The 26,542-nt window shown below is 36.8% G+C and overlaps 1 protein-coding gene across 1 annotated transcript in view; it reads left to right on the top strand.

The window, feature by feature from the left end:
- RANBP9 (RAN binding protein 9) overlaps positions 1 to 26,542 on the top strand; it is a 38,341-nt gene that overhangs the window by 8,534 nt on the left and 3,265 nt on the right. The window contains exons 2-11 of the mRNA XM_053988551.1: positions 475 to 586; positions 11,404 to 11,456; positions 13,220 to 13,387; positions 16,411 to 16,433; positions 17,706 to 17,890; positions 18,692 to 18,804; positions 20,142 to 20,250; positions 21,618 to 21,808; positions 23,475 to 23,622; positions 25,349 to 25,470. Of these exons, the coding sequence (XP_053844526.1) occupies positions 475 to 586; positions 11,404 to 11,456; positions 13,220 to 13,387; positions 16,411 to 16,433; positions 17,706 to 17,890; positions 18,692 to 18,804; positions 20,142 to 20,250; positions 21,618 to 21,808; positions 23,475 to 23,622; positions 25,349 to 25,470 (1,224 nt within the window). The remainder of the gene's footprint in view (positions 1 to 474; positions 587 to 11,403; positions 11,457 to 13,219; positions 13,388 to 16,410; positions 16,434 to 17,705; positions 17,891 to 18,691; positions 18,805 to 20,141; positions 20,251 to 21,617; positions 21,809 to 23,474; positions 23,623 to 25,348; positions 25,471 to 26,542) is intronic.

Genomic DNA, 26,542 nt, shown 5'->3' with positions numbered 1-26,542 from the left:
ATGACTGATGTTTATTCTGGAGGATGTTAGAATTGAAGCGTCTTCAGTAACTTGTAGATTCAGAAGTACTAAGCATTAGATGAAACTCTCTTGTGTCATGTTTCAGTCTATAAAAATGAGTAAGCCCTGTGCATTTGAGAAATCATAGAGTTCTTTCAAACACAGGTTGCCTTTTGTCAATTGTGTTAGTCAGAATGGTGAAACTTTTTCCTGGTTTCCTTTCAAATAATTGTAGGACCTAATTGGATTACTATATCCAGGACTTCTTTTAGCATCCTTGGTTGCAATACAGGTGCTTACAGCATTTGAAACAAAATACTCTTAGCATAAAAATCAGGTTGATTAGAATATTGTATGCTGTTTGCTCAGTGCGTAAGCCTTTTGTTTTGAATAGTTGGCATGCATAGCTTTGAGTCACCTTCTGCAATTACTAAAATACGTTTTTTGTGTGTTCTGAATGCTCTTGTTTTTCAGGTCATGGAAAAACTCCAAAAGATGCCGCTTCAGTTCGAGCTACACACCCTATACCTGCAGCCTGTGGCATATACTATTTTGAAGTTAAAATCGTCAGTAAGGGAAGAGATGGGTAAGCAGAGTGCATTGTGAATTAATGAAATTTCTTGAAATACTGCCTCACATCATCTTTCAGTTAACAGATGTCTTTGGTATCAAAACTTATATTTTACCATTTTGATTCCTTAATCTTGAGAAGTTACACTCTTATATTTGATTCTTTTAAGAGAGTTGATTGTGGTATTTGTTGTCCACAAATTAGTGTACACAATAAACACCAAAACATCATCTCATTTTTTCTTGACAAAAAAGTTAGGGCTTGAATGATCAGTTTGACCCTGCTGTTACCTTTAAAAGTGTTGGATCTTGGCTATATGGATTTACAGACTTTTATGTAATTTTTAGGGTGTGTAGCAGACCAACTTATTTCCTCAGTGTGGTCTTTTCATGGATGTCATACCAGTTTTGAAACAGAAAGTTATTCTTAAGGCTACTTGTTGGTGAACAGTAATAAGAATAAAGGGGAATATTCTGAATAAGTGCCTGGGAATTTGTCACCCTATGGAAAGAACAAGAATTGATGAGTAAGAAGCTGCTGCTTCCCATAATCCATCCGAATTATGAATCTGTTGAAGCACAAGTGTGCTTCAACATGCTTTTAAGTCTGCTGAGGCAGATAGAATCTCACCTGGGAAAGTCTTGAAGTGCTAATAAAATCTTTGATAAAGCACTTTAATTCCTTTTCATCTTTCACTGCTTTTGGTGGAGGATGTGTGTTAATTCTCATACACTGTAGGACTGCTTTCTAATGTGCTGTAGTACATTCTCTGGTTCTGCTTCAAGGTTCTAGTCAGGACTGGCTGTCCCTGTTCTAGGTACTGTACAAGCACATTGCAGGTGCTTACGCCCTGTTGTGAAAATAAATATTGAGAGAAAAGAACTATGGATGAAATTCAGTGCCTTTGTCTTTTCTTTGTCTTGTTTCTTTCATTTTCCCAGAGTCCTGTAAGCCTTCTGTAAGTCAGAAACAGTATTCAAACTTCCTTATTTTTCTTCCAGTATCGCATATTGATATTTTGAAAGAATAGCCTCTCAGTAGTGCTGCAGCTTTGTAGGAGCATTTATGTGTTTGTTGTTATTTCTGTTCTCAAAAGTAATCTGTGGGAGAGTTCTTTGCTATGAAAATCTTTTTTAAAAAACTTATCCTGCTGCTGTGGGTTAAGGAGAGGTTCTTACTGTGACTTGCTAGTGGTGTGTCTCTTCTTGAAATAGAGTTCTGCCTACTTAGTTTGGAAGGTAGCTTTTTTGAAGTGATGGATTTCAAAAAGTGTCCACATATGTGGGTATGTCATTTTACATAGCTCCTCTAACAGTTCACCTTAGATATTTTGTGTTGGATTTTAGTAATTTCAAAATCAGTAGACCACTCAAGGCAATCCTGCAAAAACATCACTGGGAAAACATCACTGTGGGAAAACATCACTGAATAAAGTTTTTCAAGGTTTTGTATTTAAATGTGAGATGTACATAGCTATGACTTGCAAAGTTGCCTGCTGAGATTGCCAGGGGGTTACTTTTTTTTAGTTATTACTGCCTCATCCTTGCTTCAGCCTTGTGACCTTCATTTAGTGTCACTTTGTGAAAGAATAGCTGCATAATGAGCTGAGATGTTAATTTTTTTAATTGTGTAAGGTAGTATGGTAGCTGGGAAATACTGTACACACAGCTAAAGCCAAATGTAGCTTGGCTGATAAAGACCAGGAGTCAACATGTGGCACCTCACTGGATGTTAAATGTTTGTCTCTAGACCTTGTTCTCAGGTCCAGGAGGTCTTTAATGAGATGCAGGATGAATCTCTTACAGTTCAGTGTTACCTTGCATTCAAACTAATAAATTTTTCCATAATAAGTAAACTGGGGAATTTAATGCAGAGAAATAGGACTATAGAAACCAATTTCTGATGGTTTGGATTTATTAGTTCTTTATCACTGCCTGTTGTGTTTCACCTGACTTGCTCCAGGTACATTTGTGCCATTTTTTTTCTTTTTGTCATCTGGTAATGGGGACAGAGTTCAGGAGGACCACGTCTGTAGAAGACCAGCATGTAACTAATTGGGTCAAATAGGTAAAATGCCTTACTTGCAAAATCAAGTGTTTTCATGGTGTTAGTCTAGCTGTGGAAGCAGTAGAGCTGTGTTTTACAGTACTGTTTAAAGTAAATCCTGGACTACGCGATGCAACAGAGATATCTATCTGTAAGCTGAAGTACAGCTTCCAACTTTCATAAATGTCCATGGGTAATTTAGTGGTGTTTGTTTGGAGTTCCCTTTGGTAGTAGCCTTTAGTACTTCTATTTATTTTTTTAAATAAACTTAGCTTAAAGTATTTAGTCCATATACTATATTACAGGAGTATGTCCAACAGCATTCTTGCTTGTGTGCTCTACTTAGTGTGACTTGCCTGAAATAATCAAAAACCCTTTACTAAAAACCTGCTGTAGGAGATCAATTTTTCATGCTACTGTAGCACTGGAAGATGATGCTCCTGGAATCTGATCTTGCATATCTGAAAGTAGCAGGGCAAAAATTATTCTTTGAAGAAGCACAGCTCTTTTTTGTTTAGGGTGTGGATATAGCACGGCTTCTTGTGGCTGTGTTTGAGCACAGCATTGGTTTTGTCACTCTAATGACCTAGGTCATTAAATTCTTTAGCGTATCTAGGGAGTAACTGGCTTGAGTAGGAATTTAAAGGTGTGTAATATGTTAATTTTGCAGAAGTTTGTGACCAACTTTGATAACATTATGAACACACTGAAGGAAGTGTGAAAAAACCAGATTTACTAGGAAGGAAGAACTGGATATGTGAATTGGTGTTGCAGAGTAGATGAACAGCAAAGTTGCTTTTTGATATTTCCACGTGGTGTGATAGGGCCAGTAACTGATGGTACTGGATGAGAAAAAGGGAAGTGAGAATTAAGTTTAGTAAAAGTAGTAAGGTTGAAATATCATTCAAACAAAATCTGTCTTGGTATTTGTAGAGTGTTTGACACAAGGAGTCCTAATGTGCTGCTACAGTACAGATACATGAAATAATTACCCTAGATATTTTTAAATTCTTGCTGGAAGTTCTAACCAGTTGTCATATTGCTTTGTAAATATTTCCTGTTGTTCTTTATTTTTTCAGTTTTCTTTCTTAGTTTCATGTTGTCTTTTGTAGCCTAAGGGCTTCTATTTTTATATATTCTCTCCTCTTATACTCTCTTTGGCTTTGCTGTGTTTGGCTCACATGGAACATTGTGGACAGTTATGTGAGCAATTGGAGACAGTAACAGTAGAAGGGTAATGGGTGTATGGGGAACAGTACCAAGGTGATGATTAGAAAGTGTGGTAGGAAGGGGACTATTAACTAATAGTAAGTTATGTCTGCATCTCTGTTGAAATGTCCACTTAATAATGAGTTTAAAAAATTGGCCATGAGAAGGAGCAGTCTCTGAACACTCAGAGTTGATGTCCCTTTTCCCACTTTGTGACTGTTTGTGTCAGCTTCATGGTAAACCTGATTGGATAACTGATTTTCCAGAAGCTGACCTCCAGAGTGAGTTGATTTTCATTCAGTTTTGTTCCCCAGTATGCCTGTTTATGTCGTTTCATGAGTAGCTATGACAGCAAGAGAGGGTGAAACTAGGAGCGGAACTCAGAATCTGAAACAAAGGGACTGGGAATGCTACTTTCAGTCATGGTACTAGCTTATACCCATTATATTTAGTTAAAATACAGCCTTTTGGCTTTTTAAATATTTCAGCAGGAGAGACCTGTTTCTTTCCCAGGGAAAATGAACTTCTGGGAAGAATACTTTTATCCTTCATGTCTTGAATTTCTGTCCATTCTTATTTATTGATTTGAAAATACATCTAATAAGAATGGGCAAATGATAGTATTACCATGTACTTCTAGACAATCTTCAGTGCTTTTAGAACAGCTGAGGAAGATGTATGCTTAAAATGCAGAATCATGGAATCACAGAATAGTTTGGGTTGGAAGGGACTATCCCATTCCAGCCCCACCGCCAAGGGCAGGGACACCTGCCACTAGACCAGGTTATTCAGCACTCCATGCAACCTGGCCTGGAACACTGCCTATTTTTTTTTTTTAAAGAAGAATGAAAACAAGGATTGGAAGTGGTGAGCCATCCAGAAGAATTAATGAAAAGTAAGTTTAGAAAGGCTGTATCCTTTTAGCAGATAGCACTGAGTTTACACTTCTGTGAGAAGGGTTGTTTAGTCTGTGGTGTGGTGGTGCTGATGCAGATCTTCATGGCCAGGCTTTATAGCACTATGTGTAAGTTCTGATAAATGCAGTGCACTAAAATAAAATGTTGATGTTGGGGAAGATGAAATAGCAAGGCCCTATAAATATGAGGGCCTGGCAAAAGAATCAGAGAATACAGATATAGAGATGAAAACGAGGTTTGAAATACCAAACCTTCATTACTGAGCATCCCGAAAACAATAATGCAATCCCCCCTTTCTGATAGATCCTAAGGTCAAATGGAATGTCCTGTCTCACCCCCCAATGTATGGTTCATCCCATACCTGTAACCCTCCCCTGAAGTATCCGATGTCTGTAACCCCATTGGCCCAAGTCCTGTCCCAGCCCACCTTGAAGCCCCCTGACAAGGTGTGGCCGAGGGACCGGACGCTCTCTCTCTCGGATCTCCCTGCTGGAACACCCACCTGGCACCATCTCTCTCTCCCTCTCTCTCCCCCCCGCTCTCCCAGGGCCTGCCAAGAGTTGCGGCTAGCAACTCTAAGCAGGGCCCTTCATCCTTTACAATAAACCACATGCTCTAAAGACCGGGCCTCAGAGATCCTGCGTTACCACCCACCCAAACTGTCCTGGAGTCCAGCTATCCCCGCAGTTGGTACAGCAATTCATGCAAATAATCAGTATGTTTTTGGTAAAGCAGTGTTAATAAGGCTTTAAACACTTGCTACACTATGGCTGGTTTTTAACATGGGATATACAATCAGTCATCTGTTGTTTTGGCAGTTATCTTGTGTAGTATGTGTTGTGTATGTGATGAAGTAGGTGGTGAAGTAAAAAAGGAAAAACTATCCAAAACAAAAATACCATGAGAATTAAGTTTGAGTGTTCATGACACCTATGTCTGTGGTGAAGCCTGAACTGTTTTAGAGTGAGTCATAAATGCTTTGTTGTCTTCTAGAGGACGTATGTGTAGCTCTTCAAACACAAACTATACTTTTTTATTACAAGTTGTTTGTGTTGCAGTAAGTTGGCTTTTCCTTTAGCATCTAGTATACCCATTCTAATGTATTCTGAAAATTTTGTGCAGTCCTAAGAGCAATTTTTATAGTTTTAATATGTCTTCAGACAAGAACAGGCATTTGTTAAAACAATATGCAAAACTTCACTCAGTCTCTATTTACATATAAGTAGGCCTTGCAGCATCATTAGCAGAGTACTTGTGTATAGGGTAGAACCTGATAAGGTCTGAAGTATCCTTCTTTCATTAGTGTCTTCATTTGAATTGTAGCAGCTGCAAGAAGAGAGCAGGTCATGAATCAGCAAGTGTATCTTTTCTTAAACTATAGCAGTAATTCATTTTTTACCTGAGTGTATGAGACCAGACATTGACAGAAATGAACATTTAACTAAATTTATAATAAGATTGTTTGAGGTTTGTGTTTACCTGTTCAGAAATATTGGAAGTGTGACAAGTTTTCTTTCTTTGATGGTGTATGGTAGAAATTGAAAATTGTAATTTACAAAGAGAGTTGAGAGGATATATTTGATTTCTTGATCTTCTTGAAAAATCTTTTACTTCTTTCTTCTCAAGTTCATTCACATAAATACAGTGTACAGATGATAGCTTTACTGTAGCCCACATTTACATGATATTCTTTTTTTGCAGCTGTTCTTTTCTGACAGCATGGTCCCCAAAAAGGCTCTTGTCCTTGGGGACAAGTGTCACAAGATGAAATGGTGAAACCTCAAAGTGAGAGGGATGTCAGTAAATGAGAATCCTTCTAGGAACATTAGAGCAATCACAAGCAAAATGCTACAGGAGTAACAGTTTCGAGCACTATACAAAATGACTGCCTGATATATTTTTGGTTTATCCTCTCTGTGCAGAACTGCATTAGTCTGAAACCTGGGTTTATTATGTTCAAAATACTGTTTCCTTGGAAATACTCCGTAAAATTTAACTTGTTTTCAATTTGAAATTAAAGACTCAGACTGTCTATGGCATATTTTGAAACATTTAAATAGATTAACATCTCATTTCTTATTGTGATCGTGCAGACAATAAGGGACTTGAATTAGCACATTTCTACAAAATTTTAATGCTGAGTAAGTATATTGAAGAAAAATGTAGGTACCTTTTTAATGTGCCTTATTTCTGGCCTCATAGTGTCAGCGAAGGCAGTGTAGAAAACTATGGGAGAACATTCAAACCTTTTATGTCATTGGAAGTCAGTTGCAAGGGCCCCGTAGAAGTTCATTGAGTCTTTAAATTCCTACAGATGATGTATTTTTTTCTCCTTGTCCTCTTTCCGAGATACAAACATAATGATAAAATAAACTATACCTATTATATAGCTTATATTCTTTTTTCAGTGTTACTTCTACTTCTCTTAATAATCAATGCATTTGAAACATTAGGGTGTTTTCAGTTGCCTTATTTATGGCTGAAAATATCTGTTAGTGTTTTGTCTAAGGTTCCCTACAGATAGGATGGTAACTTAGGTTTGTAATGCTGTATGGTTGAAGTTGCTTCCTTTAAGTGGATACCATGTAGGGAATAAGGTACCATGTTGATTACTTACTTTCTGCAACACCAAAAGAGTTGTTTTTTGAAGCATCACGGAACAGTTCCCCCAGGTTATAATGTTTTCAGTAGCATATGTTGGCACAATGGAAGTCAGAAGGAATTTGACTCTAAGCAGATAGCATGTGAAATTTCTGTAGTAGGGGTATAGTTTTTGAGATTCCTCTTTATGGAGTGAGCAGGATAGGATATAATTAATCTGAGTTCTGATTTTTATCAGCTTTCATATTGAAAGATCTTCCATATACCTTCAACTTAGTGGCTACAAGATCGAATGGAACAGTTATAAATAAAAATCAGAGTTCTGTCTCTTTCTGGGTTTTGTTAATTTCTTGATCTTTTAGCATCTGCAGTTCTGTATCATCTCTGCTGTTTTTTCCTTTTATTTGGCTCTGGCTCTTTTTATTTCTCACAATTAGTCTATTCAGGCATCCAAGTAGAAACTTTAGGCTCCAGCAAAAATGTACATTTGGTTTTTTGACTGGAAAGATGCTTGAGGAGAAAATAGTTATTGTGAGCTTTCTACTTCTTAAATGTTTCTCTGCAGAGAAGCCTAGGCTTTTCAGTATGTGTTACAGGAAAAAAATAGTTATCATAATGCCTTTTTTTTTTTTTTGACATTTTCTCTTTTGCTTTGTGGTAAAAAAACTTAATCTTCAGTGAATTTTAAATTCTGTAGTTTTGTGGTGTTCCTGAAGTTTCTATATGCTTGCGAAATATAAACTAGAAAATGTGCTGAGACACTAAAATGGTAACCTATATCTTAATTGAACTGGACTGGAACAAGAATAAATACAATTTGAAGTGAAAAAACAAGTGTTTGTAAAATACACTTGTTTTCTTGGTCCTTAATACCAATTTGCCTGCACTTTAAATTATTTTCCAGCTATAGTCTTCTTATTTCAGACTCTCATGGGTTGATTTCATGTGTTCCATGAGTGCTTGTTCGTTATTTTATGAGATCCTGTAAGAGTTGAGCATGTTAATGAGGTGATGAGTAGCAGCCAGTGGGACTGAAATTGCGCAAAAAGATGGGCTGCTTAATAAAACAGGCACCAGGCCACTTTGTGCCATTTGCCTGGATAAATGATCTTCCCACTGCAGCAGCCAGGGATGTGTCTGGGTAGGGAGCTAGGGTGGAGGGACAGTCCTCAGGTACTGAGAAGAGGCAGCATCAGAACCACACCACCATTGTTCACCCTCCTCTGGTCTCTGAAGCCACTCTGTGTCAGGTCCATTTTTGGAAGGGGACTGAGGGTGCTGCTTAGTGGTGCTGAAACCTCCACTTTCCAAGGACAGCTCTTAATGGCTGACACAGCTACAGACAGGAAGAACAGGTCCACTTTGGTCTCCTAGACCAAACCTATTAGTGTGACAGGACAGCAAGAAGTGCATCATGAACAGACTTAGAACATTCTGGGCCTGCATTGCACCTGGGCTGCTTGTTGTGCTGCCCATCATTTTTGTCATAAACTAAGGGAGGAAAACTTAAATATGTAGTTCTGCCACTCTTCTTCTGATCCTGATATGCATGAAATATGAACTTAAAACAACAAACGGGAGGACAGTTTATGTATTTCCTCCCACTAAAGCAAGTCTTCTTGCAAGCCCTGACTCTTGACTGGAACAAGGATTAAGTGTCCTAAAAAAAACAAACAAAAAAGTCAGTTCCAGTCTGTGAAGGTTATAGGTGTGAGGAAAAGGTAAGAAAGTTTCATATAGTGGTTTGGCATAAATACAACTCCTGATAATAATTTTTAGAGCATTTAAAGCCTGTCATGGTACTGTTTTCCCCATCAATTTATATTATACTAATCTAATTGAACATGAGATTACCTCTCAACTATAAACAATAATAAATTAGTTTAATGGTGAGCCTTTGATTTTGCTCACTTCAAGCCATAAGTTGTAGACATTCCTTTTGTCTTGTGAAAGATGTCTATAGTAAATTTATTAATTAGTTGCAATGTTTTTATCTAACTTCGGTTTTTATTAATAGCAAGTCTCCTTCACAAAATGGTGTTAACATTTTGAGTAGTTGGAAGTGAATCCCAGGGAAAAATACATATTGTTAACATCTGTCTTCTTCCTGAGATGGTGTTAGTGCCTAGTGCTTTCCAGTCACTACCAGTGGGTAAAAATTCCTTGTTCCCAGCTGTATTAAATACAGTTTGTCTGTGTTTACAGCTGTTACTGAGGAGGGCTGGAAGTTGGGATATCTGAGGAAGAAAACAGTGGTGATATCAAAATGTTGCCTAGACAATGATCTTCCATCTAATATTTTAAATTTTTGTGTAACCTTAGTCTTGTTACTATAAAAATACTGAAACAAAACCTTGCTTGCATTTTTAAAATTAGGCTTTTTGCAGTCAGTGGATTTCAAGTTATCTAAAATTGTTTTTAAAAGTAAACATCCTTTCTTTAATGAACAAGAGATTTTCAGTCTTCACATGAGTATCCTTCATGTGTCAGACCCTAGACTATGCTAATAACAACCCTGCCTTTATTATTTAAGACAAAATCGAGTACTTTCCACTTGTTGCTTTTCATTTAGAATTGTTTTGTTGAATCTGCTGTTGCAGTGGTGCCTCAGTAATGTATTCAGCAATGCAGCAAAGGCTGATCCTTTTGTTTGTTGCCCTTTGCTTCAGCTCATCAGTATTTTTAAATGTAATATCTGCTATATATGGTTCTGAGGTTCCATTTCATGCTGATATATTTGGAGGAGAGGAAGATGGTATTATTTATACATGAGAAATTATCAGAGGAGGGCTTTTTTAAGTATCAAACATAGAATTGGGTAACATAACTGTTGGAAGTGATTCACAGAAAAAGCAGAAACCCCCATACATAATTAAGCATGTCACTTCTGAGATGTTCTGCTCAGTTTCATTCTGTGTCAAAAGCATTTTAAATAGCAGATTAACCTGCACTTCTAAGTGGAATAGTTGCTTAAAAATTTCATTTTATAAGACGGGAATACAAAGGTCATGTTTGTTGACTTAAACTTTCCAGATTGCCACAGGTAAATATTTTGTTTTCATTCAGTTTATTATTGCATAGCAAATTCTTGTTAACGCATGTGAACTAGTGTAAAAATATTTTGAATTATTTGATAATAAGTAAATGTAGGTTTAGGTGATTTTTGGATGCTTGCTTTCATTGTTGGAGGGGGGTTGCTTTATTTCACAATGGTGAAAGCCTAGTTCTTCATTTTGCTGTTTGTCTTTTTGTATTCCTGTTGTCTTGGTAATGGTATTAGTTTTGCCTAAGAAACAAGCAAAATTGATTTTGCTAACTTCTAATAGTGTTATTTAGGGATGAGGAAATTCTTCATTTCAACTTCCTAGAATTTGCTATTAAATTGTTAACAATTTTACTCGACACTGACTTTATTAAAACCACTTTTTTGTAAAGCTGGCTTTTGGACTGTATTTCAGATTACCGGTTAGTGTAGTACAAATATTTTTCCCTCTTTAAAGTTTGCCATCAGATTAGAAACAGCTGAGTGCCATCGCTGGTAAATTTCTCGAGTTAACATTCTGCTCTACAATCCAGGCCTTTAATGTTTCAGTGTGATTTTTTTCATATGTACCGTGCAAGGTTGCCTTTTGCTGCTAAAGGAATGCAGTGTTGCATGTATTTTATGAAATTATTCATTCCAGTTTGTCTGCAGAACATCATTAGGTATGTTGAAGATTATGAAATTGCTATGTGTGTGGCTGTACCCCTACTTTGGAAATAAGCTATGACCTTTGGCTTCCTTGGTTCATGCTTTAAACATTTTAGCTAATACCATTCTTCTCCATCAACAACCCAGGATGCCAAAAAGAAAAGAAAGATGTTCTTACCTTCTTCGGCGACAAGATCTGTCCATATAAAACCATATATACTGGGAATCCTGTTTTCTTACGCCACTATTAAATGACCTCTCAGTAGCTTAGTTGGTAGATGATTAGTCAGCATAGTGTTTCTTGGCAATGTTCCACATACATATGTATTTTTGTAAGAGACGGATGCATTTCTTCTTTCATTTTTTAGTTACATGGGAATTGGGCTTTCGGCACAGGGTGTGAACATGAACAGACTACCAGGTATGTTTCAGTTACTTACATTGCTTTTTAAAATATGCTTCAGCTTTGGTAAGCAATAGAGTGTAGCATGACACCTCTGTGTTGTATCTGTTACTGGAGTTATGTAACACTTGCAGCTGAAAAGTTTTAACTTTTACTGTACATTTACTCCTGTACTACTTCTGTCAGCTCTTACTGTTATTTTTAACATTATGCAGATACTTTTTAGCAAACAAATACAGTTTAAAATTTTCATCATGTGTCCTGATAAAAATAAAGCTATAGATTTCCATGCTCTGTACACTGGATTTCTAGCAATAAAAATTAACTGCTATGGTAAAAACTTTCTTTCAAACATGGAGGGAACTCTCCTTCTGTCACTTTTCTATACTTTTAGCTTTACAGCCTTCATAGTAAGAGCCTAGTTTTATGTTGTGACTGTTCCATTGACCTGCATGGTCAGGGACACTGTCTAGTTAACAATTCTCTGTAGCATATGTGAATAGTACTTAAGAAAGTTTTGTGTGTGTATACATAAAAGACTGAGTTTCTAACAGATCTTTAAATGTGTAAAAAATATCCATCCAAAACCAACCAACTGAATTCCTTGTAATTACCAAAATATAAAACCATGTTGAATTGACCTTTGAGTATCTGCATTTTCTTGCTTTCGAGTTTTAACTTTCTTACCCAAAATGCTCTGGTAGAGATTCATATGATGACTGCAAGTCCCTGTTACACTGTGAGCCCCCCTAAGGCTGATGAATTATTAGTGGGTGGCATTAAGTTTAAGTATGATTTAGGATGCTGTAATTATCAAAGATACTACTAATCAATGTAACAGCAATAATTTGGGGTTGTCTTTAATTTACTGAGAAATGCTTAATATGGTACCAGCTGAAGCTGCTGATGATAAAGATTAGGGTCTAAGTGTGGAAAATACTTCCAAATTAACCTGCTAGGCAGCAGCTTGACAGAAGAGGTTCAGTACTGACTTGCACAGAGTGTAGATAGGTATTTATAAAAGAGCACAGACCAAGATTGTTTGTTGTGAATTTCATTGAATAGTGTAACAGTATGAAGCTTCTTAAAGATTCTACAGCTTCTTCACCTGCACAATCAGTACCATATTTGCATGCATAATGATTAGCTCTTGGCTCTGATTTTCACCTGTATTGCTAATTTTTTTTTCCTTTTATTTAAAATGTATTTTTATTTTCAGGGGCAGCATAGCTAGTTACACTTTAGTCTGGAGATTCTCTTATTATGCAGAGGCTGCTTGCTGCTGAATAGTCATTGAGAATAATCAGGACTAGAAATATGTTTCCCCAGAGATGCCTGTTTGGTTTGTAGCCAGGAAGAATCTGATTATGACATATGGTAGCAATAGTTTCACAAAATGAAAGGGAGAACAGGAGAATCTTCACTGCTTTACTGGGACATGTCAGATCTGTATATAGCTTTTTGAATTTCAGCATTGTAGCGGATTACATTTTTGGTGTTGGTAATATTGTATGTTTGCGTGAAGAGAAAAATGTGTTATCTGAATTTGCATTACCTGTTACATACTACAAATGCAATTACTTATTCAGCCGTTCTGATAAAAGAAGTTGTCATTTTAAAGATTACACAGTGGCTTTCCTAGATAAGAAATATTAGAAAGCAGAAAGCTGAGTGTAGTAATTAGCTGTATTAACCTGGCTAGAATATACCAACTTAGCACAGTTTTCAATTTATTTAATAATAAAGAAAATGAATAAATTGCAAATGCTTTTGTCCTCTAGGTTGGGATAAACATTCATATGGTTACCATGGAGACGATGGACATTCATTCTGTTCCTCTGGAACGGGACAACCTTACGGCCCAACGTTTACTACGGGTGATGTCATTGGTTGTTGTGTCAACCTTATCAATAACACCTGCTTCTACACCAAGAATGGACACAGCCTGGGTATGGAGAAATGCTGCCTTTCATGACAGCATTATGTCTTTAAGTCTGTTGTGAATAGGAAGCCCTCTTCACATCAGGAGCAAAGGGTTTGAATAGTGCTTTTGGTAGTTTGATAGTCTATGAAGTAATTAAAGAACTGGGGAAAAGAATTTGTTCTGTGCCATTAGCACTAACTTTCCTTGTGAATTCAGGAGGATTCATCATATAGCATCTCATTCCACAAGATCTGCATTAATGAACTCCATTACTAAATCCACAAATAGTGCTTGATGGTCATAAAGTAATACATAATAAAAGAACTGAAGGTCCGGAGAATGGATATAGCTAAAATTCCTTGCTGCTGTAGGGGCAACACTCAGCCTTCACTAAAACCTTACACTGGATGCATGCTATTTTGAGTATATGTTGGAGAACAGTGTCTTTTGGATTCCCAGTCTGGAGTCATTCATAGTTGGGCTAAAGCCATAAATCATAAAAGTTGAGCTAAAATTAAGTCCATTAAACTCATACAGTAAATTCTAGTATTAGGCAACACTGCAAGACAATTTTTGAATTTGAAGATGTCAGGAGTGGGTGGAGTTAAAATTTTTTATGGAATATCTATTTCATTTACTTAATGTAATTTAATGAATCAAGATAGTGTAAAGAAAGAAGAAAAAAAATTACTTCCTGCATTAAGAAAGGAGTGGGGGCTTGGGAAGAGATCTTGGAATTATGCTGAGGGGAGTAGGAACTTTGAAGGGATAAAGCTTAAAGAAGAACAAGGTTTCTGTGATGGGTAGAAATGTGATAAGTAAAGGAGAGGGTTGCTGTTCTGTTTTCTTACATTGGCAAACACAAAGTAGGTTTGGAAAAAGGGGGAAGGATGTGGTTTAAATTCTTTTCTAGCCTCCCTGAACAAGACTGACAGTTTGTTTGCTCAGGTCTTGAGCAAACACATCTGACTTGGGAGTTTTCCTGCCTCTACTCAAAGGAGGGCCTAGAAGTCTCCTCCTGAGGTCAATTCCATGTAATCATTTCTGTGATTATATTCTTTCATGATTTAATATTCCTTCTAAATTGAATGAGTCTGTATACTTTGAGACCTAGGGCAGTTGGACACTTGAAGCATGCACTGTGTTTCTTTTGGCATCCTGTTGCAGGATAGGTCCAAATGGAAGGTAATGGGCTTGTGTTTGCCCTAATCTTTAACTGGGTTAAAGCTGAGAAAAGCAGTGTTACCCTATTCCCTGTTTGAAACATTCACACTGTGCCTGCAGGGAAGTTGGATCATGTGATCAACTAAAGAGACAGGAGTGTTCTCACTACCCTTATGGTCACATGAAAGTGTGAGCGAGCTAGGAAGGCAAGACCAGAACCCTCCTTTTCAGTGGAAAACATAAAGCTGACTGGATTAGGCCTACTGTGAAACAACAGTGCAAAAGATTAAAATCTGTTTTTAGAGGAGACCAGAGTGGCATAGGTGAGGGGAGGCTAATAAAATGTCATCTGTCATAGACTGAGTCTGACAAACACTTTATGGATTTCAGAAGGAAACCTGACAGCTGTTCTGCTGTCATGGACTTTGCTAGCTTTAGCTTCTGACATACGAAAATTGATTCTGTGTTGAGTGGAAAAAAATCAGAAATTTTGTCTGTCTCAGTTGTTGCAGCTGCTAGTTGTCCAGAATTCCTGTACATTTGTGACTTGGAGGACATTTATGTTTCTTCTCTGGGCCCATGTATATGGTCTAGAATATAGGAAGTCTCTGGCTCAGCTTGGAATTCGATGCTGCAGAAAGGGCTAAGTAATTCTCATGCAAGTGTGAAATCCTGGGTTGAAAAAAAGCCCCAACCAAATCCTGCACCCACCCCCCAAGACCCCAGCACCTACATATCACTTAGTCATCATTTATTTGTCATGCCTACAGCCTCCATTTTGGAAAAGAGCAAGTTGGATGAAAAAATTGCCAAATAGAAAAAATGATATAACTTGGAAAAAGATAGGGTAATAAAATTATAGCTTTGAGATATGATGGGAGGAAACAAAGGAAACAGATTCACTCAGTATGTCATTCTTCTGTCTCAAAAGATGTGGGTAAGGAATCCAGATGCTCTTGAGGTTTGAAATCCTGGTGAAGAGTAGAGATTGAAAACAGGGATGGAATTTAGGACAAAAGGTTAAAAGCTTTTCTTTTTGTCTTAAATTTGAAAAGATGGTGGTACAAAATAAGTTGAAGTTTGAAGGCATAAGTGGATTTGAATAATTCCGCATTAAAACAAAAAAACCCACTAGCAACAATAAAGGAAATTCTGAAATACTGTTATTATTTGGCTGTCAGAAGGAGATTACTGATTTTTTTTTTTTTAACTGAAAGCTTCCCACCCCCCAAAATTGCCTGGAGTTCCTGAAGTGTATAGAGGTCCTATTTTTCTCTAATCCTGAGACAGCAAAATCACTCCCTTCGTTTTACAGGTAGATGGATGCTTGTAATTATGTAACAAGATATTAAGCTGTTCTGTTTGAAAAACAAAGCATGAGGGTGTGGATTGGAGTGAAACATTTGCAGGCTGGTTTGGAGTATTATAGACATGTGCTGCTTGTGTAAAAATTGTGAGTGAGTATGAATAAAAGTAATAGCAAACAAAAAAATATACCATTAAATCTTGATGTTGCAGCATCGTGACATGCAAGTGAAAAAGTATTTTCGGATATCCTTACCTTTCTTCTCTAAATTTAGTATGTAATTAGAACTTTCAGACTTTCTAATCTGCCTATCTGAATGATTTGCTAAATCTTATAACCTATTTTGAAAAAAATTAAGGGCAATTCAAGTATTTTTGAATGATGATTACTTTTTGCCAGATACCACCATTTATTATTTAGAAAACGTGAATTGTGCATAAGCATCATGGATTTCACCATACTTAGCTTATTTTTGAGATGGTTTGAGTGAGATTTCTGAACAGGTAATGATACATTTAAGAAAATGAGGCTAGAATCCAGACACATGGAAATTAATCTTAATTTTCTCTTTATTACAGGCATCGCTTTCACAGATTTACCGGTAAGATAAGTGCATTTTCAAACAGTTTTCCTTTCTGTCTTTACACAGATGTTTCAGATCAGACTAGCATTTACTCTATGCTTGATGGAATCACAATGATAATCTTAGTAGCCAATTTAATATTAGATATTTCTCATCATGATTTCAGTGGTGATTTTTTAATTGAAGGAGAAAGTGTTTTGGTTTTACACCAATCCTAACAAGAAGTTTTCCTTTTCAGTTTTTTTTTTTTTTTTAGCAGAATAATAATACATGCAAATAGTTATTACATGCTTTGGCACATTCAAGCCTTTCATACAAAGTCAGAGCTGTATTAAAACACCAACAGGGTGGATGGCTGCTTGAGATATTTTCATTGTAACTCATTCTTGATGCCTGATTTTCATGATCTTTGCTTCATAGAATCAAATGTATCAATTTTTTTTAAGCTGCACATATCTGAAGTCTTGTAGCTTTAGAGTCAATTAAAGTGTGCTTTTCTTAAAACTGGCATGGGTTCCCTATATTAGTGATACAGGCATGATACACCCACAAAAGACCCTAGCAGCAAAATCCCATTCACACAATTGATTGCTTTGCCATTGCGGAAATGCTCATTGCATTTAAGAAAATTGCCTTTATCCCAGGCAGATTGTACCTTTCTCATATTTGGCGTATTTTAAATTTGCATGGGGACCTAATTTCTAAGCAGAAAATTAAACTGAGACAATAAGAAATGCTGTTAAAGTATTTTCCTAGATACAAGTCCAGGAATTCACGAAAACTTCAATGCATTGTTACAGTTTTTGTTAGGCAGTACAATTGGACTTTGAGGCTATTGAGTTTTCTATCTCCTGTCAGTTCTTCTTACCACTAAAATTCAGTGATGTTTTAAGTATTTCACCCTAAAAGGAAAATGGCCCACTTTGTAAGTTTAAGTTCTGTTCTCTTTTAAAAGAAAAAAACTGGTCTTTAAAAATCATCAAAAATTGTTGCTTAATATTTCATGAAATTGAACCCAAAAGTTGTAACACGTAGCACAGTTAAAAAAGCATATTTTCTGACTAGAATGTCAATAAGATTTTCTTTTTCCAAATGAAAAAAAAATTATGAGCACTGGGAATAAAATTAGTCAGTCACTGTATTGCTGTATTGGCTGAAGCTGCTTTTACTGCTGGAGCACACTACTAGAAGCAGTGAGGTTATTGCTAGAGATGGAAAAAAAAAAACCAAACCCACAACAGTGGGGATTTTAGGGCAAGTGTCAAAAACTAACTAAAATATTTCTTGCAGCCAAACTTGTACCCTACAGTAGGGCTTCAAACACCAGGAGAGGTTGTGGATGCTAATTTTGGACAACACCCATTTGTATTTGATATTGAAGACTATATGCGAGAGTGGAGAACCAAAATTCAAGCACAGATTGACAGATTTCCAATAGGAGATCGGGAAGGAGAGTGGCAAACAATGATTCAGAAGTAAGACTTGTAATATTATTAATTTTTTAAAAAGTTGTTAGTTGCACAATTTCAGAGATCTTTAGAGCATTCTATCTGTTGTCTTGTGCAAAAAGTGATAGATAAGATGAAAAAATAGTACAAGTAATTTTGTTACCAGGTTTGATAACAGTGTAAAAGGGAGCATGAACAGATTTTGTGGCAGAGTTTCTGTGTCACTAATAATTTGGACCTTATAATGATGAGTGTAAGACTTCTGATCTAATTTGACCTATCTAGTATGGATTGGGGAGTTTGTAGGAAAGTTGCTGTGGTTGTAATGGGCAGTTTTAATATTCTGGGCTCTGGAAATTTCCCTTTGCATTCTCAGCCTTTGGCATGCCAGGTTTAGTTGTGTATCAGTAGTGTTTCTTGGAAAAATGGTGGCTGTGACTTTGCATTTTTTTTTTTTTCAGTGAAAACAAAAACTTAATGTGCAGCAATTTCACTTCAGTTGGTGGTAATGAGAAAAAAAAGCCAGCTTGATTAGCAGTTAATATTTGAACTGACCCTGCCTTTGGGTCATAAATAATTGCTATTAAAATTCATCATAATAAAGTTATGCATTTATTATTTTTAATAATTATTTTTCTGTGCAGTGTTTTGAAGAATATACTGACTCTTAACTGAATTACTTTTGTCTGACTTGTGTAGAAATCTCTGCATTTCAAGCTGAATTTTTCAATTCAGTCAGGTTATTTTATCAAAAGGTTTTTACAGAGTTCTTGGTTTCTTACTTGTATTTAATGAGTATTTCTGAGTTTTGTTTTTGTTTATTTTTAGAATGGTATCATCTTACTTAGTTCACCATGGATACTGTGCAACAGCAGAGGCATTCGCCAGATCCACAGACCAGACAGTGCTAGAAGAATTAGCTTCCATTAAGAACAGACAAAGTAAGGCTGGAAAGCATGTTGCATCCCTTTTTTCCTTCCTTAAACAGATATTACATAAAGCTTTCTCTTAAGCAGTGTTGTAGAATTTGCTTGCAGCACTACTCCATAGCACAGTTCTTTGCTGTCATCTAATGTTACACATGTATGAGCAGCTGGGTATGAAAAATCTGCACAGTAATACTTTGTAACTTGTTTGATGTAGCAGAATGTGGTAAATTATCTGTTGTCTTTTCTCTTGAATGGAAAGTTGTGATATGTCTGAAACAAGTGTGTGTAATGTCTCTGAGTGTTTGTGAGAGCTAATGGTTAGTCACAAACAGGAATATAAAACTTAGTCTTGACAAGCATTTATATTCTTATCTGAACTGTGAAAAGGGATTGAGTTTAGAGAATGTTTTGTAAATTAAATGAAACTTGAGTTTTCCTGCTTACAGATGTGAGGGGAAGAGGACAAGGACAACTAAGCAGTTAATTTCTAACTTGCCATGCCAGTGCTGTTTGGCAGCCTGATGGAACAGTGCCTTCCCCTTCCATTTAAATCCCTGCTCTGTGACCATCAGCATTTGTGTTACTGTATGACATACCACATGAGGAAACTGCTTTGGTTGTAAAACAACACATTTGTTGCGTTTTTTTTTTACATTTGGATCAGTTTCTCTGTTGGTGAAGAGAGCTGGGAGGCTGTTTGCAACTTGAGCCAAGTTACAGCCACAGAAGCATCAGCTAAAGCAAGGACCTTTGTGAAAGATTTTACTCAACTGTTGTTTGATTGGAAGTATGTGTTGTAGGTGAAAGAGACTAAATTTTTGTTTTTCTTAGTCAAAATTGAACCTGTAGGAGTGCAATGCAATTTGGATGTTCTTGAGTGACAGTAATGTGAAATGTGCTTATTTATAAAGTTGTGAAAATGAGAAATAACTCACAGAAGAGTGTCTGCAGTCTTATTCTAGCTCTAAATCCACTGTCTGACTATAAAGCAGTTGGATGCTGGCAATAAATAAAAATACTGAGTTCTCATTTAGATACATGTAGGTGGAGTGCAGTTCTTAAACTTTGCTGTTGAACATTTTATGGAAACATGATCTTTGTTTGCACTATTTTTTTTTTTTCTGAAAGGAAAAAAAATCTTGTTGATTGATGGTTACAGTGTCTTTTAATCGTTAATGTACATGTATTAATCCATAAGCTGTCCATTTAACTGATGTTAGTTTTGTTGAACAGAAATTCAGAAATTGGTTTTGGCAGGATGAATGGAGAACCCATTGAAACAACATAACAGCTGTATCCAAGTTTACTAGAAAAAAATCCTAATCTCTTATTTGTTTTTTGGTGAACAGGAATTCAGAAATTGGTTTTAGCAGGAAGAATGGGAGAAGCCATTGAAACAACACAACAGTTGTATCCAAGTTTACTAGAAAGAAATCCTAATCTCTTATTTGCATTAAAGTGAGTCTTCAAATTATACAGATGTGTGTTTATAGATGGCACAGTACCTTCTGAGACAAGACAGTTACTCATTTAAAGCTTTCACAAAAATTTATACAAAGTTAAGCAGCGCTTTTTAGAAAATGTGTATATTTCACTTTTTTATGCTCTTCTTATTTGCTACATGTTTAACTAGGTTTTGTCATCGAGGTCCTGGTTTGCAGCGTAATTCACATCTCCCTGTAGACTTGACGCTCATTTGGGTGTCAAGTAAAACTTAAAATGGAAACTCATATAGTAGCACGTTCAAGAAGGTTAAGAATCCTGACAGCATAAGTTAGTCTTATGCTCCAAAGGGGTGACTGACTTTAAATACCAATTTAAATGAGCTGCTTCATTCCAAGCCACTTTACTAGAAACCTCTGGCTAAAACTGTGGAAATACCATAATCCCAAAGAGTTCTCTTGGCTTTCCAGGCACACAATAGTCACCTTCATTCTGGCATTTTTACTTGCCAGCTGTGCTGTTCTCCAGAATTTTGTATCACATTGCAGTGTTTGAATGTGGAAAAAATGCATTATCACCTCTAAGAACAAAGCACTTTAATTTTATGTTCAGTTCAGTAACTGGGAATGTGTTTGAAGTCTATCATGCTCAAGTGCTGAACAGAATTCACGTGATAGTACTCCAGACTTATCACAGAATTCACAAAATGTGAACATTTTGATGAAAGACTTCACTCAATAGCATCAATTTTATGTTATGTTTTTCTCAGTCTGTCTTCCTAAATTTTGCCTGTTCTATTGAGGCTACTGAAGCCTTAAGCATAAAGCAGGAGTTCTGAGCTTCCTTAAAGTCCACAGTAAAACCTCCTTATCTAAAATGAAATTGACAAAGAGCAACAGCCTCTAAAGGGAAGGTTTGTATGGGAGTTTGCTTTTCAGACTATTTTCTAGTGCAGGTGTTTAATGTTAAGAGTTACCCTTTAATGCTTAATGTTCCAGTCAAACTCTGTTCTCGTTTACTTTGAGAGAAATGACAGACATGACAACATAATGACATATCTTTCTGAAGAGATAACCTTGCCCCTGCCAATAAAAGAAAACAGTTAGAACAAGGAAATACAGTTTAAATCTCTAGACTTTGAGGACTTAGTGACAAAGGCTGTCCTCCAAGGATAATATTCCTGTTCTGCTCCCTCACAAATTTGTAATTGTGTATTTTTGGTGGAATGCTCCAGAGCTTATTGACGATTGGGTTACTGACATTCAGCATTTTGTTGAGTCAGACTTGTTCTATATTTAACACTAAAATAAAATCATTGCTATCGTTGGTAATTTGAAATGTGTAAATGGTTTTATTAGCTTAACTTTTTGCCTTTTGTTTAGGGTGCGTCAGTTCATAGAGATGGTGAATGGTACAGACAGTGAAGTGCGGTGTTTGGGAGGCCACAGTCCAAAATCTCAAGACAGTTACCCTGTTAGCCCACGGTCATTCAGTAGTCCTAGCATGAGTCCCAGCCATGGAATGAATATTCACAATTTGGCAACAGGCAAAGGGAGCAGCACACACTTCACTGGTAAGTTCACGTGGAGGCTAGACCACACAGATTTGGATGTACCACGCCACGTGGATTTTTTTTTTTTTTTGTTTAAGCTTAAGATTTTATGCTGAATGCTGTGTGTAACAGTAAAATGTTAATGATTAAAATACAGGATTTCAAATCACTGGGAAAAACGAAAGTTTCATCACATAATTTTTGCATGTGCTCTTGGCTTTATTTCTTGCAAAGTAGGTTGCTACCAATTTCTAAGAAGTGCTTCCCTCTGGGAGGTGGAAGGTTCTGACATATATTTGTCTTGTCCTTTTGATGATAATTTATGGCTTGGGCAAGATGGTTTAAATCCAGTAAGTAGTGTATATGATCCATTTCCTGTGGTGTTGATGGAGAAGTCAGAATAGCTGTGGTTGAGCAGGAAACACCAGAAGCCTGGTGGTATGGCTGAGTAAAAGACGTGCTGCTGGCAGCCACATTTCCGTCTGCACAGTTGAAACATTTCTTAGAGCACTGAAGTAGTGGGGAATCTTCAGTGGGAAGCCATGAATATTTAGAGCTGCCCCAAGCTTATGTGGAGATCCCCATGCCTTCCAAAGCACCCCTGCTGAGTCGAAGCTGAGCATGTTAAAATGGTACCTGAACATGGCATCATTGAAGACTAAGACTCTTAAGGTAGCAGAGACCATCAGCTTGCACTTCTGTTTAATTTCCAAATCCAAACTGGAGCTGACTGGGGGCACTTTATTTTTTTTTTTCTCTCGGAGTGGAATGGAAAGTCAGGGTAGCCTGGCCATCAGAGTAGCTGATGCCTTTGGAAGGGGACAGCAGCTTTGCTTTTCTTCCCTCTGTGTCAAGAGAGTGCCGTCACGTGTGTCAGTGGAGAGCCACTCAGATTTTCTGGTTGTCCTTTAGGTGGTTACTGGGATGTAGTGTAGAAAGTAGTGTAATTTTTGAAATTTTGAAAATAGAGGCAGGTTGATTAATGTATTACTAGAATTGATGTTTAGGATTTTATAAATGGCAGCAGATGTTTTCTTTATAAGAAGCCCTTCCTGTGACCTGTTTCTATTTTAGAACATACTTGGGAGCTCTTGGTTTGATGGAACTGGCAATTACATGTTTGCTTCAAATGGTAGTTTTCCTGTTATATTTTAGAAGGGGCAGAAGAGATTTTAGCTAGGCATCATGATTTTACAGCATGGTGTAATTTTTTTTAGCAAAGCACAGTATTAACAATTAAAATAATTACATGGTGAAGGAGGGAGGTTGTATTTAAGTATAGCAACATGCAAAGTATTCAGCGCTGAATTCTACTGCACATTTATCAAAAGAATTACGTGATCAGGAATTAAAAATGTTTACTTCCATTCATAATGATTACAGTGGCCTAGAAAAAATTTTCTAAAAAACATCTACATTAGTGCAGTTTTCTGTTTTACCAGTATATTAGTACAACTGGAAAAACCTTCTTGTGTCTCTGTTCGTACTTGTTAAATAATGCTTAACTTCTGCACTCTAGAAGCCTTAAGGATTCAAATACCTGAAACATGGAGGTGAAGTACTTGAGTTTGTGTGGCAAATTTAGCATATTCGTTCCTGGTCAGTAAATGCTACACTTACTTCATTTTTTCTACAATTTTATCTGTAAGTACCACTTTCTGACTACAGCTGTTAAAACTTCTTGCAGGGTTTGAAAGTAGTTGCAGTAATGGAGTAATATCAAATAAAGTGCATCAGTCTTACTGTCACAGTAAACACACGACCACCAGCTTGAATGTACCAGAGCTCAACAACATAAATGTATCCAGATCGCAGCAGGTTAACAGCTATTCCAGGTAAATAAACTTTAGATGCTTTTTAATCACATTAAGGCTTGTGTTCTCCATGTGTTTGCACGGCAGGGAAGAGTTTTCAGTATTTGAGGTTTTTTTATATTGAGTTTTGAGATGATATTTTTTTTCCCCAAGACAGTTGAAATGTAGTGCAAGGAGCCAGCAGCTTGCGATAACTCTGGTTGTTTGACAGTTCAAGCTCAATAGACCTTTTTATCCTGTTGGGTTAAAGAAATGCAGTGGACAAAAATAAATTACCTTGCTTATAGCTATGGTCAGTTTTGTAGTTCCATAGTGAAGGTTAATTAGCTCTTTGGCACTTGAGTTTTTAATTGAAGCCACAGACACTGATTTAAGTGTGTTGCACACAGGTAATGAAAAGTTTTCAGATACTCTCCATTTGTGGCAGTATCTGCAAAGTAAATACAGTTGAGATGCCCGTGAAGTGTGGATTCCCTTTCACTGTATACACCAGGATTGTTTGTCTACTCCAGTCACTGTCACTAGTGCTAACTCACTCACTTCAGAGAATGAAAATAAATCTGTTAACCAGGGTTAATATGGTTATTCATAACCAGTACATATTAAGCTCTGGGTTGCATAGGTGCAGCAGAACCTAATTTGATGTGAAATGCAACAGCACTCAGTTGCATTGTGCAAAATGGATTCCCAAAACTACCACATAGGATGTGATGATGTGGTGGTGATGAGCGAAATTATTTTAGTTGAATAGTGATAATTGGGGTAAAAAGGTAAGAGTTACAATTTACTATTTAACTTTCCACAATTTCTGTTTGCATCAGCAGTTGCCTCTGCCAAAATGTCTGGCAGTGTCCAGGCAACTTGGAGATTTTTCAGGGAGGAAGACAGTTCCTTGGCTGTGTTCTTGCCCAGTCAGAGAGGCCTTTTGGTTTCTGTCCTCAAAGGAAGCTGAGTATTTTTGGTTGCTTAGAAGCAAGATATTAAACTTCCAAATTGAATTTATTTGGTTTTGACAGAGGTTTTAGGTTGCTATTCTCTGTGATGGAATAGAACAGGCCAGGATGCAACTGTCAGCAAAGCTCAGTCCCCAAAGCCACGCTGGCATTTTCTAAAAGCACTTCTGTGAGCTGCTGTAAGCAAAGGGTTGTGAGGAGTTGAATGCTTTGCATTTGCCACTCAGTGTCTCTTCAGTATTCTGCTTTACTCAGCATTTGCTTTAGGGTTTTCTTTTTTTGTTGTTCCTCTGTCATTCCATAGAGTAAATAAGAGGAAATGCATTTTTTCAAAATAATTTGTTACCTAAATATGGTATTTTCCATGTAGGATGTATATTGACTTAATTATATTTTTTATGTATAAATATTAACTATATTAAAAAGTGTGAGTAGTATATTTTCTCAATGTATTTTCTTCAGCTCTGTGTACATACAGTTATATAAACAAGGTAAGAACTTTTTGGTCTGTGTTTAGAAAGTGTTATATTCTTTACTTCTGAATAATGGGGGACATGTTTAATTTTTCAGCATCTGAAAAGAGTATTTTACTGAAAACTAATGTTGAGACAACCTTAAAACTTCTCATGGTGCTCTGGTATCACCAGCTGCTATCGAAGAAACTGTGGTCTAGCTTGGTAATATTTAATAGCAGCTTTTCAGTAGCTAAGATGAGGAAGTAGTGTGATGAAGTTGTAAAGATAACCTAAGTACTTAAATATGAGTAAAACTTGTATTTACTACTCTCTTTTCAGCAATGATGTAGACATGGAAACAGATCACTACTCCAATGGGGTTGCTGAGACTTCATCCAATGGCTTCCTAAATGGTAGTTCTAAACATGATCACGAAATGGAAGAATGTGACACAGAAATGGGTCTGCAGTGATATTTCTTACATTTTTATTAAGTGATGGAACAAGGTTATGTTTTTACTTGCAATGCTTCCCAACTTGAAAATTAGGGTTACTAGCTCAAATCTTAATTTTTTGATCGTTTGTTTTGCTGTTACTAGATGTAAATTGTAAAACCACTGATTTAGGTGGTCCAATATCAGTGTGAGAACAGGGGAAATGGGTAACTCATGGCTACTGAAATTAGCATTAATTTCTAAGGAAGTTTTTTTGAGAAGAAACACGCAGTTGTGTAGCACCCTGTGTTTGAGTTGGGAAATTACTTCTCCTCTTCCCCTTCATGGTTCTCATGGCATCTTTGTGCTCCACAGTAAGCATAGAAATCCTAAATCTTTTATATTGAAATGCACAGTGCTAATATTTAATGCTCAAGAGCTTTATTAGGGAAATGTAAAACTGAAAAATGAACTTTTTTCCCATGTTTTCCACCAAAAAAATACCAATTTATATAGTTATGAGCTAAAAATTAACTTTCTTTTACTTAATTTGCTTTATACTCCTTCATGCCTGTTGATGTTGGTGACAAATGAGTATTTAAATGCCCTCTGCTTGCCCTTTGTGCAGCTGCAGAATTGGTACTCAAACAATTGATTTAAGCAAATGTCAGTTAATGTGTAGTTTAAATGAAATGTGAAACTGGAGACCTTCAGAATGCAGCAGCGCCTGCAGAGGTCTGTGAGCGCTTCCCAGTTCCGGGGCATGTGCTGCTGCTGCTGATCCTGCAGCTTTGCTGGGAAATGCAGTGGAACAGCAAATGTCATTCTGTTACAGCTGTGCAAGGAGGAATACAAGTTGCCAGACATTTTCCCTGCATTGTGCTCTGAGACTGGATACTAACAAGATTTTATATCTGTGACAGAAAACCCCAAACAGGTGCTTGCTCCCTTGCAGGCTTTTCTGCAGAGACTTGCTGTGACAGACATGCAGCAGCTGTTGTGCTTTTTGTAATGTAGCTGTCTCCTGCCTTTGGAAAGTCATGTCTTAGATTAGGCTGAGCTAGGGACAAACACCACTACTTGAAGACTTGTGGGTGCTT

This window comes from Vidua macroura, chromosome 1 (genome assembly GCF_024509145.1).
Source record: "Vidua macroura isolate BioBank_ID:100142 chromosome 1, ASM2450914v1, whole genome shotgun sequence".
Lineage (NCBI taxonomy): Eukaryota > Metazoa > Chordata > Aves > Passeriformes > Viduidae > Vidua > Vidua macroura.
This window is presented reverse-complemented; position numbering and strand designations above follow the sequence as displayed.